The sequence below is a fragment of the Maniola jurtina genome, chromosome 21, assembly GCF_905333055.1.
Source record: "Maniola jurtina chromosome 21, ilManJurt1.1, whole genome shotgun sequence".
In the NCBI taxonomy this organism is placed as follows: domain Eukaryota; kingdom Metazoa; phylum Arthropoda; class Insecta; order Lepidoptera; family Nymphalidae; genus Maniola; species Maniola jurtina.
In genome coordinates this window covers 9,902,406-9,922,563 of record NC_060049.1, presented here as the reverse complement: position 1 = coordinate 9,922,563, position 20,158 = coordinate 9,902,406, and the positions used below count along the sequence as shown (strand labels likewise).

General features: G+C 36.4%; 4 protein-coding genes across 4 annotated transcripts; 1 reads left to right on the top strand and 3 right to left on the bottom strand.

The window, feature by feature from the left end:
• The first annotated feature begins 1,564 nt into the window (after positions 1-1,564).
• On the top strand, positions 1,565-4,247 carry LOC123876273. Its single transcript, XM_045922481.1, has 2 exons — positions 1,565-1,988; positions 3,410-4,247. The coding sequence occupies exons 1-2, from the start codon at positions 1,805-1,807 to the stop codon at positions 4,150-4,152; spliced, it is 927 nt and encodes a 308-aa protein (XP_045778437.1). The 5' UTR covers positions 1,565-1,804; the 3' UTR covers positions 4,153-4,247.
• LOC123876268 (protein ALP1-like) lies at positions 1,990-4,539 on the bottom strand. Its single transcript, XM_045922475.1, has 2 exons — positions 4,244-4,539; positions 1,990-2,944 (listed from the first exon to the last, which is right to left on the bottom strand). The coding sequence occupies exons 1-2, from the start codon at positions 4,537-4,539 to the stop codon at positions 2,056-2,058; spliced, it is 1,185 nt and encodes a 394-aa protein (XP_045778431.1). The 3' UTR covers positions 1,990-2,055.
• Positions 4,540-9,153: 4,614 nt separating this feature from the next.
• LOC123876057 (piggyBac transposable element-derived protein 4-like) lies at positions 9,154-13,468 on the bottom strand. The gene is made up of 5 exons (XM_045922185.1): positions 13,448-13,468; positions 12,728-12,797; positions 11,647-11,919; positions 9,817-11,295; positions 9,154-9,412 (listed from the first exon to the last, which is right to left on the bottom strand). The coding sequence occupies exons 1-5, from the start codon at positions 13,466-13,468 to the stop codon at positions 9,207-9,209; spliced, it is 2,049 nt and encodes a 682-aa protein (XP_045778141.1). The 3' UTR covers positions 9,154-9,206.
• A 1,392-nt stretch (positions 13,469-14,860) lies between these two features.
• LOC123876276 lies at positions 14,861-16,602 on the bottom strand. Its single transcript, XM_045922484.1, has 2 exons — positions 16,120-16,602; positions 14,861-15,146 (listed from the first exon to the last, which is right to left on the bottom strand). The coding sequence occupies exons 1-2, from the start codon at positions 16,486-16,488 to the stop codon at positions 14,955-14,957; spliced, it is 561 nt and encodes a 186-aa protein (XP_045778440.1). The 5' UTR covers positions 16,489-16,602; the 3' UTR covers positions 14,861-14,954.
• Between the last annotated feature and the right edge of the window lie 3,556 nt (positions 16,603-20,158).

The window sequence follows — 20,158 nt, the reverse complement described above, 5'->3', positions numbered from 1 at the left end:
TTTATAAGAATCATTAAAAAGAAGTGAGAACTTATCGCCGGCGCACTACTGAGCACGGGTCTCCATTTCAATAACACTCAAGTAATAAAAATAGTACCTAACACGATATACTAGTACCAACAAATTTCAAAGGCACTTGTAACCTTTACTTCAATAAGTACCTACAAGCTTCACAAAAATAAATAATAGATTCTGTATTCCTTGTTAGCACCCTTCAGGTTCAGATACGGAACCCTAAAAAGCATGACAATAAAGAAATCCCGAAAGACGTATAGTATATGGTAATAATTTTACTCTAAATACCTAGGTACCTATACCTACCTACGTATTTATGCAAAATTAAAAACAATTGGAATGATAAAGAAATGTCAAGAAGGTACAAAAAGTAGATAAGTTTACCCAGTTACCTATTTAAAAATCGTTTTAATAACGAGTTTTTATTTTAGCCTTCATCACGGCTAAAACTAATACAAAAATCGAACAACCCAAGCTCCAAGCACGCCGGAGCTATAACAGACACTCGGTTCCTATGGCTACCTCCCAGTTCCATCATGAGACCCTGGATATAATCCACTATGCCCACCCGGTTCCATCATGAGACCACACAAACACACACATTTCCAAAAAGACCAATACAATTTACGTACCTAACCTATAATAACAAATATGCGCGTCACAAATCTACAAAATCAAGTAACTAACCTAATCTGTGATAATATCAACTCCGAATATCGAAATATGATATTATTTACATTCAGTATTCACCCACAACCAAGTTCACAAATAAATAAAACTACTGTCCTGATTGAATAGCAAAATCGAAAGAATCTATTTGATAAATGAAACTACCGAGGGGCGATATTCCAAACGAATTAAAAACCAACGCGTAGCGATAGAATATAATATTTTATCGCGTATGATATTCGCTACTGATATCGTGTGACGTAGATCGTAGGTCTATCTTTGGCAAACGCCTCGTCAAATTTAAAAGCAATTACTAATAGAAAATGTATTGCTTTAAAAATTTTATATTAAATATGGGGTTTAAGGAATATCTAATATCCTGAATATTTTTTTATATTGAATATGTATTATAGATAAATTATTTTTTGACACCACTAGTAGGTACCTAGTTTCCTGACTGGAAATAAAGTAATATTCTCAGGATTTATTACGATTTCCCTTGATGGATCCCCTTTCTCTTTTGGTAAAGCATAAGAGGTGCAGTTAAGCAAACAAATAAATTGCAACAGCTATACTTATGATAAAAGGTTAGGTTTTGGTCATGACAAGGTCTACAAATTATACCTAATTGATTGTACGAAGAAAATCTTATGACGAATCATCACAACTACCTACTTACTGCTACCATCGATGCTGCTACCCGCTACCGTCTTGTAGGTACATCTTATGACGAATGATTAGTAGAGTAAATTAGTAGAGTAGAGTAAATAGAATACACATAGTAATAGTATTCTATTTACTGTTGTCGTCACTGTGCCGGCAAAATCGGCAAGTCAATTAGAAAGACATGACGTTGCCCCGACCTCAGTCTGAGTAAGGCTAAGTTCATATGGCCGCGCGGTACCGCGCGGAACTACGAACCGCGCGGCACAAGATCAATATAAACGATAATTATCGTCTACATTACCGCGCGGTACCGCACGCCAACGCGCGGCGCGCTCTGACCCGCGCGCAAGATCTAGAACCGCGCGCTGCCGCGCGGCACAAGTATTTCAAACCTGTATCGACCTGTTCAGTTGATCCGCGCGCCTTGAGACGGAAAGACACATAGATCGATGCAATGAGTACCGAAGATGACATTGTGCCTATCGATTTGCTTATCGACGAAATCGAAAAAAGAGATGCGATTTGGAATCTTAACTCTAAGGATTATTCAAATAAAATATTAAAAAGAAGGTCTTGGGAAGAACTAGTTTTAATTTTTTGCAAAAATGATGATTCCGAAGAAAAAAAGAAAAATTTGGGTAAGTTTTTTTTTAATTAGTTTTATTTATTTAAAATAAGTTTTATAAAATCATAGGTAGGTACCTATTACACCATTTTATCTTGCCAATCTAATTTACCTTCAGTAACAAAATAATTTGTGAATTTAGTTCGAATATTATCTACTTCATGGATTGCTCGTCCACTGTTAGTTGGATTCACATTAGGTAATGGCGCTGGATTGATCATATCATCCTGATTTATACCATCTCTCATCCTTACCAAGTTATGTAAAACACAAATAGCTTTGACGATATCAACAGCAAAATCTATCTTCACGTCTATTGGCCGGTGTAAGATACGCCACTTGTTACACATTATGCCAAATGTACATTCGACATACCTTCGTGCTAAAGAAAGGCGGTAGTTAAATATATTTTTTTCTTTTGACAACATTTTACCACCATAGGGTCTCATCAAATTTTTAGTCATAGCGAAAGCCTCGTCAGCTACAATTACGTATGGTAGTTTAAATGCATCGCTCTCATTATTTGTGATAGATCTAGGCTCTGGTAAGTTCAACGAATTTTCTGAGAGTTTTTTGAATAATGACGTTTCCTTGAAAACACCCGAATCACTGTCTTTTCCGTAAGCTCCAACGTCTATCCATATGAAGCAATAGTTAGCATCACATAAAGCCATTAAAACTAATGAGAAAAAGTGTTTGTAATTGTAATACATTGATCCTGATTCTGGTGGCTGTATTAAACGAACGTGTTTGCCGTCCAACGCTCCAACACAATTTGGAAAATATGCTTTATTTTCAAATTGTATAGATATTTGTGTCCAGATTTCTTTTGTTGGTGGACTCATGACCAAAGTTTTTAAATTTCTCCATAAAACTTGGCACACTTGCTTAATTATACCCGATATCGTAGACTTGCCAATTTTATAACCATATTGTAACTCTGCAAATGAAGAACCAGTTGCTAGGTACCTGTAACATAATAGTTATTTAAGATACACGTGCATAAAGTAGATCTTTACCGAATAAGTGCTACAATGAAAACACAAGCATAGCGAGTGTTTACAGTGTGGCACGCGAGCATAAAGTGCATATGCTCACGTGCCACGATAAATATTCCATTTCTATTCCTACTCCTATTCCTCGTCAAATTCCTATTCCCATACCTATTCCTACCCCTACTTACTCCTATGCCTACTCCTATTCCTATTCCTAATTCTATGTCTATGTCTATTTCTTTTAAGTAAATCTTTACTGAATAAGTGCTACAAAGAAAACACATTCATAGCGAGTGTTTACAGTGTGGCACGTGAGCATAAAGTGCACAAAGTACAATTTGCATAAAGTAGGTCATAAGGACTCTTTATGCACCCGTATCGTACAACATTTTTCAATAGTTTTGCAATGAAAACTAATAATTAATTATTTACTTTCTAGGATCGATTTTGCAAAAAAAATGGAAAAATTTACGAGATGCCTATGTAAAAGAACTTAAGAAAACAAAACATTTGAAGTCCGGTTCCTCAGCATCAACACCATCTTCATTTGCGTATTTCCAAAGATTGTCATTTCTTAAACAAGTTGTCCAGAAACGAAAAACTGACAACAGCCTTGATGTTGCGGAAGTTACAGAGAATCCTGATTTGGATAGTGCAGTTAACAGCAGCGGCGTTCAAGCTTCAACAGAAAATGTGCTCCGGAAAAAATTCAAACTTCACCCTGCCGATGAACATTTTGCAAATCTTTTACAACAAAGCATAAATACTCGAAATAATAATGCAGCAGAAAAGAAAGATGACGATGAAGATAAATTATTTTGTCTTTCATTGGTTAGGGAAATAAAAAAAGTTCCTGAAAACCGGCGTTTAAAACTGAAAATTGAAATTTATAATTTATTAGAACGATACCAAGCTACACGAGCACAGCCACTTGAAGATTTTAACTACCCGTCTACTTCATATAGCTCACAACGACCACCCAGAAACTATCATGCTTCATTTCAAAGTTCTCAATATAGCAACCCAATGCAGTACTCTGATAGAGAATCAACACAATATGGCTATACAACTAGTTCATACACTTCACCTCCCACAAGTTCATCGCAAGTAACATCACCCCCGGGTGATGTTACTTGTGACCCGTCATACGAAGATTCTCAAGAATTAGATCTGTTCAATTAAACTAAAAGTTAATTTGCCAAGAAGCCTCGCTCATAATTTCTTATTTTTTATAATTTTTACTGTGATTATGATTAATAAACAGTTAACTTACCGCAATGTTACAATGAGTTTTTCTTTTGGTGATATGCAATATCTTACAGCATTTTCACTGGATTTTAAATCATTTTCAATGAAATCGTATAAAAAATCAAAGGTTGCAACTGACATACGGAAATAATTAAAAAATTTTTCTTCATGTAACCTCAACTCAGGGTATAAGGTGACAAACAGGCTTGAAGAAAGTCTGTCACTTAATATTGGATGCACCCAGTATCGCCTTTGTCGTCTTCTGCGACGTCTCAGTCTTCTATATAAAATCCACAAGCAAATTGCCTCCTCCACGTCCATTGTATATCAATGTTAATGCCAGACTGGCGCTCGTATATACCCTGTCATGTGAACTCTAACATCGCGCGGCGGCGCGCGGTGCCGCGCGGCCATATGAACTTAGCCTTATTCGCATCGGTGATCTCATCGTACCACGTCCTCGCTTAAACTCGTTTATCACTTGTTTACTTCATACAACTTAACGTTTCAACATTCTATTATACCATCGTGGTCTGTGTTACCTACTCTGTGTGTTGCTGTTTTGCAATGGGGTGGCAGCCAGAGACGTGCTACCTAAACATGATTGTGCACTTCTGCTTTAATTCCCTGCAAAAATAAATTCTGTTGCATTAGCATAAAGTCCAATTTCTAATACAATTATGCTAAGCGGAAAAACGAGCCGAGCGAGAGGTCTGTAAATTGGAGTGTGTCACTGTCTAATGGATTGCAAGCATAAAAAAATATTTTCTATGGTACGAATTATGATGTAGCTCACAAAGTTCTTATTCATTGTTTATTTAATTTCAAACAACAAGATTACTTTCTTTTGTTTTCGCAGTAATTTTCATACTGTTATCTTTATTTTATAATGTCATTAAAATATCATTTAGTTTAAAAAGTATTATTAATATTTTTTTAAATTAATAGGATGACAACACTGGGTGTCAAGCAAAACAATAAGGCGAACATTCTGTACTATACTATACAGAAGTAGCAAGGTAACCATAATTTGATTGTTTAATGGAAGTGTTTTTTTTCTGTTTATCGATAGATTTCCCAAAAATGAAGACTTAAGGCAAAAATGGATCGCTGTCGTTCCAGGAAATATCACCAAATATTCGGCAGTTTGCGGAATGTAATTTAAAGCGGAAGATTTTGCTACGGCTTCGTGTGCACTGAATTTTTTTTTTTAAAGAAACGCTTTACCATCAATTTTCCCAAAAGTATGCCTTGCTTACGAACTTCCTAAAACTGTTTAGGACCTAAACACATGCACCAGATTATACAAAATAATTTTACTTACCTATATTATAGGTACCCATACTTAACATGACTGGTACTTTTTCGCAGAAATTTAACAAAAAAAAATTGAATTTCTCTACTTTTATAACTACAGCGCGGCAGACTATGGCCTAAACCTTTATCATTCTGAGAAGAGACCCGTGCTCAGTAGTGAGCGGCGATGGGTTATCATGATGATTCATCCTCTCCTATTCTCATATAATCCATCAAATGTCTTACATTATCAAATCGTGTTGTCACCCTAATAGAAAGGGACACACTCCAATTTAGCGCTATCTCAATAGGCTCGTTTTTGGTGTCTCAGTGCACAATCTTGTTTAGGTAGCATGTCTCTGGTGGCAGCTTGGTTCTTGGCCAAAGAGTATATAAACACTACGTTCTTACTTCTTGGCATCATTGGCATCTCGTGAGAGTAGTATATTCTTTGATCGGCATCATATGGCATCATCATTCATCTCCGGATTCGTGGTCTGTGATCACGGCGTCATATTATCTGGTGCAGAAAATGGAAAAGCTAATGAATTTTTGTTTTGTACAGTGATGTGAAATATTTAAAAATAGTGTGTAGGTATGGATTTCGCTTAGAATTTTGTTGTTGTAGAATTATGAGACAGTTTTTCGTTGAACTTCTGTCTTGCGATTTCGTGGAATCGCTTCAATTCAACTAAATATTCTGTTGTCCACCATTTTGAGCCCTTGTCTTTTAATTCTGTGTTCTGTACTTGCAATTATTGTAGGCTACATTGAAAGTCTGGATTAGTATTTAAGTAGTATTCTTCACCAAACCACATACTCAAAGTACTACTTACTATTGTTTTCTTCTTTGTATTTGTATTTTATGCGCAAGACTAGTGCAAGCGTACCCCGAAGCCCGTAGTTTATGTGCGGTAAATATTTGCTCAGTTTTTCAACTGTGGTGATATGATTGCTGGTGATAGTGTCAACTGAAAAATACTCTTTTTGAAGTGCTGTTAATGAGTCAAAATGGAGTCCAAGTTATAAATTGACATTTCGTTCAGAAGGGCAGTTAAATAAAACTTCATGGTCCATTTCAGGTTTTGACTATCAAATCAAAGAAAGAAATTACCTAAGGTGATCCTTGGCTAATGTCCTTGTTTTCCATTTATTCAAATCATATCACTGTGATGCACTTTACTTGCATCAATTGATATAATTTATTGTAAATCATACAACTATGATTTACAATCAATTGAAAGGCACAGGAAAAGAAGGAGCTCATTAACATTCTCATTGTTTCAAGCAATCAAAGAATTGAACCTAAAATTTCAACTTCTACACTAAATACACGAAAACTCTACTAGAATATGATTTGTACGTTATCCGAGCGTTTTAGTTCGGATAAGTGTGCGTTCCTAAAGAATTGGTTATTATGATTTTATAAGAATTAAAACAAAATTCCAATAAAGTTGATTGACTTAAGTTTTTCTGCAAGTTTGTTGTTGTGTTCTGCTAATATTCTATCAAATTCAGTTTTTGTTCACAAGCAACAAGTCTTTGTATAAGGAATTGCTCACCCAGTAAGCAAATATTATACTTAGTATAATGGAAGTATGGTGTAAAGTTAGTGAATATCTTGAAAGGCCCTAAATAAATTAGATTGTTCATTTTGTCTGCTGACGAAATTCCACTATTGTTCTGGATTGACTTCACATCTTTTATATAAAAAGAATAACAAACTTGTTTCACTATAAAACATTGGTAGTAGAGCAAGCTTATTGTTTTTTTATGTAATGATTTTGGGGAAAAATTTAAACCACTGAATTTGCAAAGATTTGAACCTCGATAGCTCAACAGTTGAGGAGCGGACTGAATTCCGAAAGGCTGACGATTCAAACCCCTCCCGTTGCACTATTGTCGTACCCACTCCTGGCACAAGCTTTACCTAACCTAAATTGGTTCCAGTGGTTTATTTCTAAATTCTATGTTTCTTTACCCGATTTTTCCGGGTACGGTATTGGATCTTCGGGGGTTTGGGCCACTCTACTCCACTGGTACCCTTTTTTTTTTTGAGGAAATGTCTAGTTTTTGAAAAAAAAAAATATTAACAACTCACACAATTTGAGGTTATGTTTATCTTTGATAATTGATGTTTTGAAGTCATGTTATAATATGAACTTTCACATGACTTCAAAACCTCTTCTATTTTTTGAGAAAAATAAATACAAACACCATAATATTTTATAATCATTGATTTTTAAATTTCATAAACATATTTTATTGCTTTAATCATTTCCAGAAATGGATCTCCGCCACAAATACTCAACACTCAAATCACTAAAGATTTGATTATTCATGCTGTCTCTAAAAAACCTTTTCACAACATGCCACTGGGCTTCTATTCTTTGGGTGTGTGTCCCATCTGGAGCTATGAAGGGGGATTGCCTGGGTCACTGATTTCCCTTTTTAACCCCCGACCCAAAAAGAGGGGTGTTATAAGTTTGACGTGTGTATCTGTGTATCTGTGTGTCTGTGTATCTGTGTATCTGTGTATCTGTCTGTGGCATCGTAGCGCCTAAACGAATGAACCGATTTTAATTTACTTTTTTTTGTTTGAAAGGTGGCTTGATCGAGAGTGTTCTTAGCTGTAATCCAAAAAAATTGGTTCAGCCGTTTAAGAGTTATCAGCTCTTTTCTAGTTTTCTTGTAGAAAAGAAGGTTAGATAACCGTTAGGTTCATAATAGTATGTCAATTGACAAATGTCAAGCTGTCAAGATGGACGTTGCCTAAACACATAATTATTCATTTGAAAATGAAGTTTTGGAAAACTTAGATACTTTAGATCGTAGGCGCGGAATAGTCCAAGAAAATCGGTTCAGCCGTTTGAAAGTTATCAGCTCTTTTCTGGTTACTGTAACCTTCACTTGTCGGGGGTGTTATAAATTTTTAATTTACACTTGTTATGGATAAATCCATGGTCACCCAGACAATCATACACAAGTACACTCTCCAAAAGTCCCCCTACGTAAGTTCGCCTACACCCCCCTTAACGGATTGCCGACATATTACCAGTAACCCTGTATATATAATATATATTTATATATATGTCGGAGCGAGCGGCTCACGATCGTCATCAAGAAGGCTAGGTTCTAGCTTAGTTCGTATCTTTTGTGGGGAAAGGAAACGTGCGCGAGGCAAATACAGTAACTAGGTGTAATGAAATCACTAAAGAGTCCTATTTAACACGTTCGCTGCGGGACCAAAACTGGCGTTTTTATATATAGTGCGTTAACTGGCCGATTGGCCTGGTACTCAAAGTTTACGCTGCGGCGATATGGGGCTCATTGACCTAGTAAGGTATCGACAGATATAAATGACTATAACTATGCGAAAATGTAAAAATTTGGATACCTACCAATCAATATCGATGGTCGATGAGTTGTTGGTTATAGTGCTTGCTTCGCCCCGGGTTCCTACTATTTACTTGAGAGATATATACAAGAATACATGTAAGGCCTTGAAACCCGATGCCGCACTGAATTATAGGTTTATTTCAGGAAGTATTAGTGATGGGAAGTAAGTTATCGACATATTATTTTTACGTCATTTATTAAAGAAACAAAGAAATTGTTTTATACTTAAAAACAAGACAGCTTTTATACTTAAAACATTATTTTTTACATTATATGTGAAAAATTCATTAATTTTACATGTGAGTTTTATAGAAACATGGCAGGCAGTATCCTTTCTTACATTCTACGCAGAAAGATTTTATTTTCTTTACTTTTTTATTTGCTTCTCGGCTGCTGAGTGTACCACGCAGCTTTTGGTAGCATCCAGCACAAATTCTCCTCTTCTCGCCTTTTTTTTCGAAGGTGTGTTTTTTCTTCAAGGGAACATCATTTTGACAATCTGAAAGTAAATAAAATAAATTATGGAATGATTTTTTACAAATAATTTTTTAAATTTTAAATATTTTTTATACTATGAATATATAATTTTAACTACAATTTTAGGTTTTTAGTCTTTTAATCCATATTTCTATGGTATTACTTAACACCGCATGTCCTATGTATAGGACATCGAGAAAACCCACTTTCCGTGGGTTAAGATTTTTTTCACTATTTTTCCCTCACATTTTACATTATATAGACTAACTATTCAAAATTTCATGTAAATTGGCGGTCAATCATACCTCTCGGGGTCAGGAGGTTAAAATAAATTAATTATAGAGCAATTTTAATTAGATATGTTACCCTCACAGTTGCATTTGCCTCGGTTGACTTTACGTGTATTTATTGAAATAATAAACTTACCTGGGTTAGATTCCGTTATTGGCGTTTTCGTATATGCTGCTATGATTGCTTCGACGAAATCTTTCTTTGATATTGGATTTGGCTGCCGAATATTATACACCACCCAGCTATTGACCAATGCTGTCCCAAATAGCAATTCAAGCATGACTTTCCGAAACCACTTGATTCCTCTCTTTAGGGTTGTATAGTAGGACGACATCTGGTCACTGAAGTCTATACCCTTTTTATTGTCATTGTAGGTTATGACGCACTGTGGTTTTTTAATTGCTTCTCCGGTAATACGTCTTATCTTGCCAGTGTCCTTTATCGCCAAATCATGATCCCGACATGTAGAAATCATATTTACTGGTCTCTTATCCACCCATTTTATAATTCGAACCCCATTCTCATTCATTACACCAGTTATTTCGCCTTTTTTCAGTTTTGAGGCTATTATACGTTTTGGGAGACCTTTCCGATTTGGGCGCAAAGTACCACAAAGGAATGTTTTTTTGCATAAAAGCTCCTCTGCAAGATCTATTGAATTATAGAAATTATCAGTCACTACGGTTCTTCCTTCATTTTCAAGGCCCCTTATTAATCTCATAACAGTCTCTTTTCCGTGATTTAATTCTCTACCATTATCACCCTTGCCAGTATAAACATTCACATTGAAAGTATACCCGTCCGGCGTACATAATTTGTACAGCTTCACTCCGTATTTATGGGACTTGGCTTTTAAATACTGTCGAAATTTTAACCGTCCCCGCCATGGGATCATAGTTTCGTCGATTACTAAATACTTTCCGGGTATTAAGACCGTTTGAAATCTCTGAAGCAGCATAGAAAACACATCTTTAATTTTAGAAAGTTTATTTTTGTCATCCGGATCCTCTTGACTAAAGTGCCAAAATTTCAAAATTAGCAGAAATCGGTCTCTCTTTATAGCTGACACTACATACTGATTTCGGTAAATACTCTTTCTCGACCAGTAATCATTTATGTGTGGTAGTTTTACTAAACCCATCACCATAATCACGCCCAAAAATTTTTTCATTGCATCTAGATTTGTAGTAATCCAAGCTCGAACTCGTGATTTGGGCTTAAGTTGGCTACCGGCTAAGATTTTTTGGGCATAATTATTTGTTTCTACGACCATCTTGGCAATAATATCATTTGTGACAAATAAATTGTAATAATCTTCAGGTGTGACCGCATCATCTGGAATGTTTATTTTACAATTTTCAGAGAATTCTTCGAAATTAGGAATCGTATCATCAATATCTTGCCACTCATCTTCGTCATTAGCATTTGCTACTGAAGGAATTACGTTGGGTTGCATTTCTTCGATATTTTCGGAATCATCTTCACTCAAAACCGAGTAATCGCTGCTGGCTGAAGTGCTACTGGTATCTGATTGAACACTAATAAGATCGGGGTTAAAATCTTCATCCGTGTCCGAGTGGTCTTCATTGGTAGGTTCTATGTCACCCAGTTTCCCTATAACACGAGCGGTCCTTTCAAGATTTGTGGAATGGGCTGGAGAGGCTGCATTCATATTATTAGAGCTGGTTTCCAAAAACGATTGGTTTTGTTGGTCTTCAAAAGCTGGTCCAGCTAATAATTCATCAATTGCATCATTGTTTAACGGGCACTGTAGAGATTTTGCACACGATATATCACTTACGGAACTACACCTGCTTGTCAACGTCGACGTGTTTTTAGTATTAAAGACTGCCGGCGAACGGAAAACGGATAGAGGTTGTGGGGTGTTTATTGGTAACTCATTCATGTTTTGAATCGGGGTAACAGGTAACGGTTCGGCATTCTTTAAAACTTGAAGGATATTACCAGTACTAGGGCTAATGTAAATTGAGTCTTTGTCATCTTCGTTCAACAGTTGTACTTTCCGGGCTCTAGGAGTATTTTCTAAATCAGATTGCAATGACGGCTTGAAATTAAATGGAGAAAATCGGCCGGTATCAGGCTCTGGAACATTAGACTTGCGTTTTTTAGGAGCGGTAATCGTGATTGTGCTCGCTGTTCCTCTACTCACGTGGTTCCGTTGTAGCTGTGGGTCAGTTTCCGCCTCCTCACTTGGTCCAGGGTTGGCGATATTTATTTCTGAGCAATTTTACTGCGAGTCATTATTTTTTAAATTATTTTTTACAAACACTTTTCTCCATTTCGATTTGTCCATATCAGAATTTTCACTTTCACTGTTCCTATCTCCCTGAAACGATAATTCCAGCATTCTTCTACACCGTTTATTTGGCCGAGACATAATAATTACCAATAAACTATAAAAAAACGTAAACAAACACTCGAATAATGCTCTATCGTATTTACGTCGATTCCCGCTAACAACGTCACGACACTAATTGGAAGTGAACAATTGTATCACCTACAACAGTGCGGGAACGGGTGGGGCGACCTAGTGATCTATGATGGGCCTTTCGGCCTATTACCCGCAAGGAAACGAAAAAAATATTAGTCAGTGCGTTATCAGGCCGAAAAACCTTAGGACAGTTGTTATGCTTTATTGAGTAGCCCTTGACGTCCTAAATTCAAACCTATAGTTGTCTCTTTTGTACATATAGAAATACTCATTATACACGCCCCGCACCAGAGGAAGTTCACCGCTTTTCCTCTCCGCACAGAGCGGGAGTACATGCATCGGGCACTTAAGCCTTATATCGCAGCGAACGTGTTAACGATATCGTCCACTAATCACTAGTCACTACGTTCTTAATCAAATGGCCACGTTATAATCTGCGTTTAGAAGTCTTTGTCATGATTTCATTAAGTTTAATTAATAGAGCGAATAACGAGTCCGCGGGTCGCGCTCATTCGGTATAGAGGTCAGAATTTGACTGCGAGCTTCATGCTCTTAGCTTGTAATGTAAGCTTAGGATTAGATAAACAAACCGACCCCAGGCCACGTTCGATGGCATGGTAACCACGTCACCGTCGTTCATAATGAAAATAATGATCTTTTTGTGCTAAAATTAAATACGCTAACATAAGCAAAAGCGGAATGCTTTTGGTTATGTTTATTGGGCAAGGTGCTATCTGATATCAGCCGCGCGCCGACATATATATTATTAATACTAATAATAATCATCATATTATAAAATAAACTAAAAGTACCTTCCTATAGGTAAGTCATTAATATAAAAATGAGAAAAAAAACTTTGTTTTTCGTTTACGAAATATAATATAGATATGTATGAGATTCAAGAAGAGAGTTACTTCTAAAATTCTAGTAGGTAGTTGCACATTAAATAACCGTGGAGCTTTTCTTGGACATCACTGTAGAAATCTTTCTCCTCACAACTAAGTATACTATAAAAAATTATATATTGTATTAATACTTAGGTAAAAAATAATAAATGCTAGGAGCCTGGCATGGTTTATTTCACTTGTAAGATTTTGGATCAAATTCGAATGTGTTAATTGAACCAATGGCAAATCCTAAAGTTTTTGTGTACTACGTTCCTTCGGAATATCGATATACGACAAAGTAAGCTTATGGCATTCTAATTGAAGGGTTAATTAAGGTATCGAGTACATAAATACCATTAGTTTGTGTTGCAGTTGCAACTACGTTATTTTTATGAACAATTTTGCAGATTTTTTCATTAAAATGTACCTCAAATCCTTTCTTGGTCATTGCGCTAACAGATAATTTTTTTTTGACAATTTAGGTACAAAGAATACATTTTCTATTTTCTTAATACAATTTTGCATCTGTACTTTGACATTGCCATACCCCGACGCAAACACTTTTTCACCATTCGCAACACACTTCGATTGGACTTCTTAGACACATAATCTAACATCACTGATTGATTATTGCACATATGATTAGTGCACCCACTATCTACGCACTTCACTTTGAAGTTTCACGGAGAGTTTCACTATTCCTTACTAATCAAAAATTATTATCATAGTTACTTTGTATTCTTTTCCATATAAATGCAGTAGGTACAAAAACCCTACTTTTTGATTTTGTGTAATATTTGTAACTTTACATTTGATCGGATTCGCGGTGACAGTGCAAATTGTACAAATCGGAACGCGGCCCTACATTAATGTATCAATTCTGTACGCGGCGATAGGTACATCAAAAAAATATACAAAAATACTCATTCGAGGCCTTTGCATTGAACCCTCCGTTGATGCTATCTCGGTGGTTGTAATACCACAATTTTGATTGGTATACCTCGTCTCTTGACATCCCAGACTTAAGGTTAGGTACCTATTTTTAATTTTAACATGTTTTCTGTTAAAATTTGAACGCAATGGATTGATTTTGCCCTTCAACTTCTCCACTGTGAAATCTTTATCGAATTTTCTCAAATTGTTTGTTATTTTGTTTAATGAAATAGATCGCTTGTTTTGGTCCATGTATGTTTCTCTTTTCGTGTCCCATAATTCCGGACAATCTTTATTTATACATACATATTTTTACGTGTTAGGGGTTCGGATTAAAATGCAAGTTTACGAAACAAGAACGTTTATTCACACACTGTACTAACTGCCCAGAAAAGTTAACACTTGAACTAATTAACACTAATTAACTCTCGCTTTAAACACAGTATCTGTCTTAGAATTGCACTCACTTTGATCGCCGTTAGGAATGAACTGTACTGAACTACTCGGGGTCTAAAAACACTAAGGCCGGGTTCCCACTATGCCGGACCGGCAGATCTGCCGGAAACCGGACACCGGACAGAGTGTTCACATTTAAAGCACCTCAGTTGAATTTGGACCTGTGCCCACAATGGACGACGAAATTGTTGTGTTGTGGTGGTGGTGGTACAGAAGGCAAAATAAAAGAAGAAAGTATTGGGTACATCCTATTTTACGGGAAAGATTTACACTAGGGACATTTGAAACATTGATGGGTGAACTTAGAAGTGACGGATCAAAGTTCTTCAATTATTTTCGAATGACAACAACCACTTTTGACGATTTACTGGGACGACTTTCACCAGGCATAAGAGTACGAAATACAAGTTTTAGAGAATGTATTTGCCCAGAACAAAGATTGGCCATTTGTTTAAGGTAAAGTGTGTGTGTGTGTTCTTTTGACAATAAATAATTATTAATTAAAAATGCAAATTAGTCACTTAAGTATTTATTTGTACTCAAATTTAAAACCCTTCAAAATCTAAATATTCTGACTCTTGGGAGTATATGGAATGAGTAGATGCTGTTGGCGAAACTGGATTCACTGGAATTTGGGAAGAAGTTGATGGTATAGGTGTTGTAGAGTATCCAGAGTGTTGATCTTGCGTAGGTGTCGCCTGTTGATTAGGATGTGTGTAGTATCCAGAGCGAGTATACTGATCAGCAGGCCGATTCAGAACCCTTCGATAACATAATTGTCGATCGATTCGGCAAGTTGTCGTTCGATAAAATGTATTTTCAATTCAGAATAACCGAATCGACAGTGAAATTGTCGAAACCGAAACCGAATCGAACAGACGTAGATATCGTTCGATTACAACTATCAAACGCTATTCACAACAACCTAACCGAATAATATTTGTCGAACGTCCGATAATTTTTGATGTTTACTTATCGAAAGCTATAGGGCATTCGATATCTTTTTGTTTACCTAGTTTCGTACCATCGTACAAGAAACAACAGTTTTGAAACTTTGAAATTTAATATTATTTGTTGTTATAGCGGCAAGAAATACACATTTTGTGAAAATTTCAACTCTCTACCTATTACTCTTCACGAGATACAGCCCGCTGACAGACAGACGGACAGCGGAGTCTTAGTAATAGGGTCCCATTGGTGCCCTTCGGGTACAAAACCCTAAAACCAGCGGACAAAAATCACAACACCGAGCTTAAAAAAGCTAGAACCCAGAGCCGTAAAACCAGTTAATAAAAAAAAACCAAACTTGCCATTGATTGACAGACGTAATTGATGTTTGACATTTGTGTTGTATTTACGAGGATAGCTTTAATAAAACTTCACTAGTACATTTCGATGTTTTTCTCTCGAAATCAATAATTTAATAAGCTATCATTTTAAGTGATGACTTAAATTACCTTCAAGATGAATAAAAGTTATTTTTTAATGTTTAACTTGAATTTAAAAACAAGTAAAATTTTGGTAACATAACATACTTTATAAATGCACATGTAATCGCAATGTTTCTTATCGAAAACGGTATCGTAATCGAAATCGAATCGAATCCTTTTGTCGAACGTTCTGAATTGCACGATAAAATTTGTTCGATTCGAGATCGATACCGAATCGAATCGATTCGTTATGTTATCGAAGTGTTCTGAATCGCCCTGCTGGTCCGGTCATCTGATTATAATGACGCCAATGTCCGTAATTCTCTCTCTCATAATTCCTACTTTTAATTTTTTGCAACATTGTCAGGACGCTGGCTTGAAATTCTAAAGTCTCTTCGATAGTTAAAGTGTTCAAGACTGGTATAATGCCTTTGAAAAAAGAAAGATGATGGTTTTCTTTTTCTGGGTTCATTCTGGAATCCAAAAACTTTGACATCTTCTCATTTACTTCTTTATTATCAATTGTTCTTTTATCTTTAATTAAAGATGAACGAAAATCTGATTCCATGCCTACTTCAGTCTCGGTTCTTGCTTTTTTTGAACCCGACTCATGAGGCGGTCGAGGTTCGGAGACCTTTTTCAAAAACATTAATTGCTCGTGATATAAATAATTTCGTGTCTTTTTGGCCGAAGATCCAGATTTAGACTCATCTTTTTGTTTTTTCACCGTCTTAAGCCATGAATCTCGTATATTATTCCAGTTAGTTGAAACCAGTTTTCCTGAAATAAATAAAAAAATATCAGAATTGAATTTATTTATTGGTGACATATAATGTAATATGTAGTAACAAAATATACTTTTTTCAGATATTTAGCTTCAGGATGTTCATTCAAAGAAATAATGGGTGATTCATTTAGAGGTACTTTTTGTGGTGGGGATTTAATTGCAGATCGCGCATGCGTCGTGTCAAATGAAGTGGCATTCCTGTTCAGTAGTGTTTGACATTTCACAATCGAAATACTTAGCTCGTCACAGCGTCTTCAAATGGTTCAACTTTATTTACGAAAATGGGCGTTCTACGAGGAATGTGTATCGGGCGCTTGGAGCAACTTATGGTCCACATAATCGGCCTACCGAACGCACAATTCGCTCTATTATCAGTATGTTTGAGACCCAATTTTCACTATTGGATAATACTCGACCAAATAGACCACATCCAGCACGTAGTGAAGGAAATATAGGGACGGTAGCGGCGAGCGTACGCGAAGACCGAAAAGTGTCGATTCGTCGCCGTTCTGAAGAGCTTGGCCTGTCGGATTCAACAACGTTGTCGTATTCAACAGACTATTTGATACCTGAAATTGAAGCCCGTGGTCTCAACGAAATTTGGTTCCAATAAGATGGTGCCATTTGCCATACAGCCCGTGAAACCATGGCTTTACTGCGAGAACGATTCGGCGAACACATCATTTGACGCTTTGGACCAGTAAATTGGCTGGCTAGATCATGTGACATCACACCTCTTGCCTTTTTTCCTTTGGGGCTATGTAAAGTCCAAAGTCTACATGGATAAGCCAGCTACGATTTACGCATTGGAGACCAATATTACTCGAGTCATTGGCCAAATACTTCTCGAAATACTCACACGAGTCATTAAAAATTGGAACTTCAGAAGGGACCATGTTAACCGTAGTCACGGACAACATTTAAAAGAAATTATCTTTTAGAAATAATTGTAAAGAATGGTCCTTTTGTATGATAATAAAGATTACAAAATAAAATTGAATTTATTCTTTTATTTTTTTAAATTTAAAAAAATACCTCTAAATGAATCACCCTTTACATTACTCATACAGAGTAGGCGTTTCGACAATAAGTAAAATAATAAAAGAAATGAGCAACGTCATTTGGGAAAGCCTACAGACAGATTTTCTTAAGCTGCCTGATACTGAGAGAGAATGGGAGGACATCGCTTTAAGATTCGAAAGAAAAGCCAACTTTCCTCACTGTATTGGAGCAGTAGATGGCAAACATATTAGAATTTTGAAGCCAGCCAAGAGTGGTTCTATGTTCTTTAATTACAAGGAATATTATTCTTTTGTATTAATGGCAATGGTCGATTCAGAGTACCGATTTATTTTTATCAGTGTGGGCTCGTATGGCAAGGAATGCGATTCCACTATATTAAAGGATAGTATATTTTGGAAAAAAATCAATGATGGTACTTTAAATGTACCAAAGCCTCGACCACTTCATACAAACATGCACGAGGAATTACCGTTTATACTAGTTGGCGATGAAGGCTTTGCTTTAACACCTAATCTCCTACGTCCATATGGAGGTACACATTTGAATAATGATAAAAAGATTTTTAACTATAGATTAAGTCGAGCACGAAGGTACGTTGAGTGCGCTTTTGGTATTCTAGCAAATAAGTGGCGAATACTCCATCGGCCTATAGATCTGAACGTAGACACAGCAATTAAAGTAATTAAAGCTCGTACAGTCTTACATAATTTTGTTAGAGAAAAAGACGGTATAAATTTTGAAAGTTACCAAAATATAGAAAATGGACAAGAACAAGAAACGAGACCCGTGGATCGAAATGGGTCGACTCGAGGTGGCCCTAATGCCAATGCTATACGGACAGCATTTACTAATTATTTTGTTTCGGATATTGGTTCCGTTCCGTGGCAGGCAGCAGCTATAAATTAAAATTTGTGAATGCATTTTTATCAATAAAAATATTTAAAAAACTCACCGTACTGTTTTCTTTCTTTTTCTTCCAGTTCATCGAAGTTTGGTTTCAGTATTAAACATACTTCACGCCATGCTGCTAACTTTAAGTTTTTGTCTTTATAGACATCTTCGGTCTTGTCCCACAGAACAGGTCTCTCTTGGACAAGCGTAATTAAAGTTTCTATTTGTATGTCGCTCATGCTACACGTCTACTTTACTCAGAAAATGCGAGCCGAATGAAGTGCGGGGAGAACGGGCGGGGCGGGGCGGGGAACGCGGGTCGAACTGGTTCACATTATTCCGGTCCGGTGATTTTGCCGGCATTTTGTAGTGACAAAACGCTCGGTAAAAATGCCGGGCTCGGCGAAAAAGCCAGACTCGGGATCATGTGAATAGCTTCATACAATTTGTACCGCCACTAGGCCTTCCGGCAATTTTACCGGACCGGGAGATCTGCCGGTCCGGCATAGTGGGAACCCGGCCTAACTTGTTTTCTTGTCGTTTGGTTACCTTTATGGACAGTGTTTTGGTGATGCATTGCAATCTTTACATATTTATCTATAACTGCTCTGATAAGATGGACACGGTGGTTATAAATCAATGGTTGTTCAAAGAAATGTGCAATTAAACAATCAAAAGTTGTTGTATTAATAAATTCTCTTAAAACCATATTCTTTATAGAATCTATTTTCCGCGCAGCCCTGCCTAATGAATTTCGGCTGATGCTAAAAAAAACATAGTTATGTTGGTACAATATCGTTGTTCGCCACCACTGAAGCAAATGTTCAAGTGTGGTACCTGCTCGGGTAATTTTCCGACATTTTGCACGATAAATGAAAAACTATTATTTATAAACATAAATAAAAATATGTTTTAGAATGTACAGGTAAAGCCCCTTTCATATGATACCCCACTTGGTATAGTCATCTTACTTTGAAAATTACTTTGAACACTTTTAAGTGAGCAAGGCACACTTCATGCAGAGAAATGCGTCGATTTCCTCGTTTTCCTTCTGTGGACTGGTGAATATTTCCATGTATGTGTCGTGCGGTTGACGTTTTGGGGCAAATGCGGATCTTAAAAGAGAATGACCAGCACTCTATGGAGTTTGGGCCACTTACAAATATTTTTGTGTCTCAATGAAAGTTTACATATAATAAAGTTTGATATCCCTACTTTCATATAAAAAAAGAATTTTTAATTTATTCCTCCTAGTTTCTGAGAAAAACAGTTTTATGTAAAAGGTTAGGTTAGGTTTGGTAAGTAGGTTTTATTAGGTAAAGTAAAGTAGGTAGTAGTTTCCACATATCACCAGGACGATTTTAGTGCTGCCTATATGGTGCAAGTACATAGTTATTCCCAATGAATCACTATTTGAAGATGTACAAGGTGCCATTGCATTTACCTATACCTATATTTTTATGATGAAGTTATAGCATATACGGAGCTTAATACGAAGGAAATATAGTTCTCAACTCGACGTACAAGACAACGCGCAACGGTCAACGATATGGGATTAAAATATCTAAATTCGAACCACCCTGAAAACTGCAATCAAAGAGTATGTGAACACTACGAC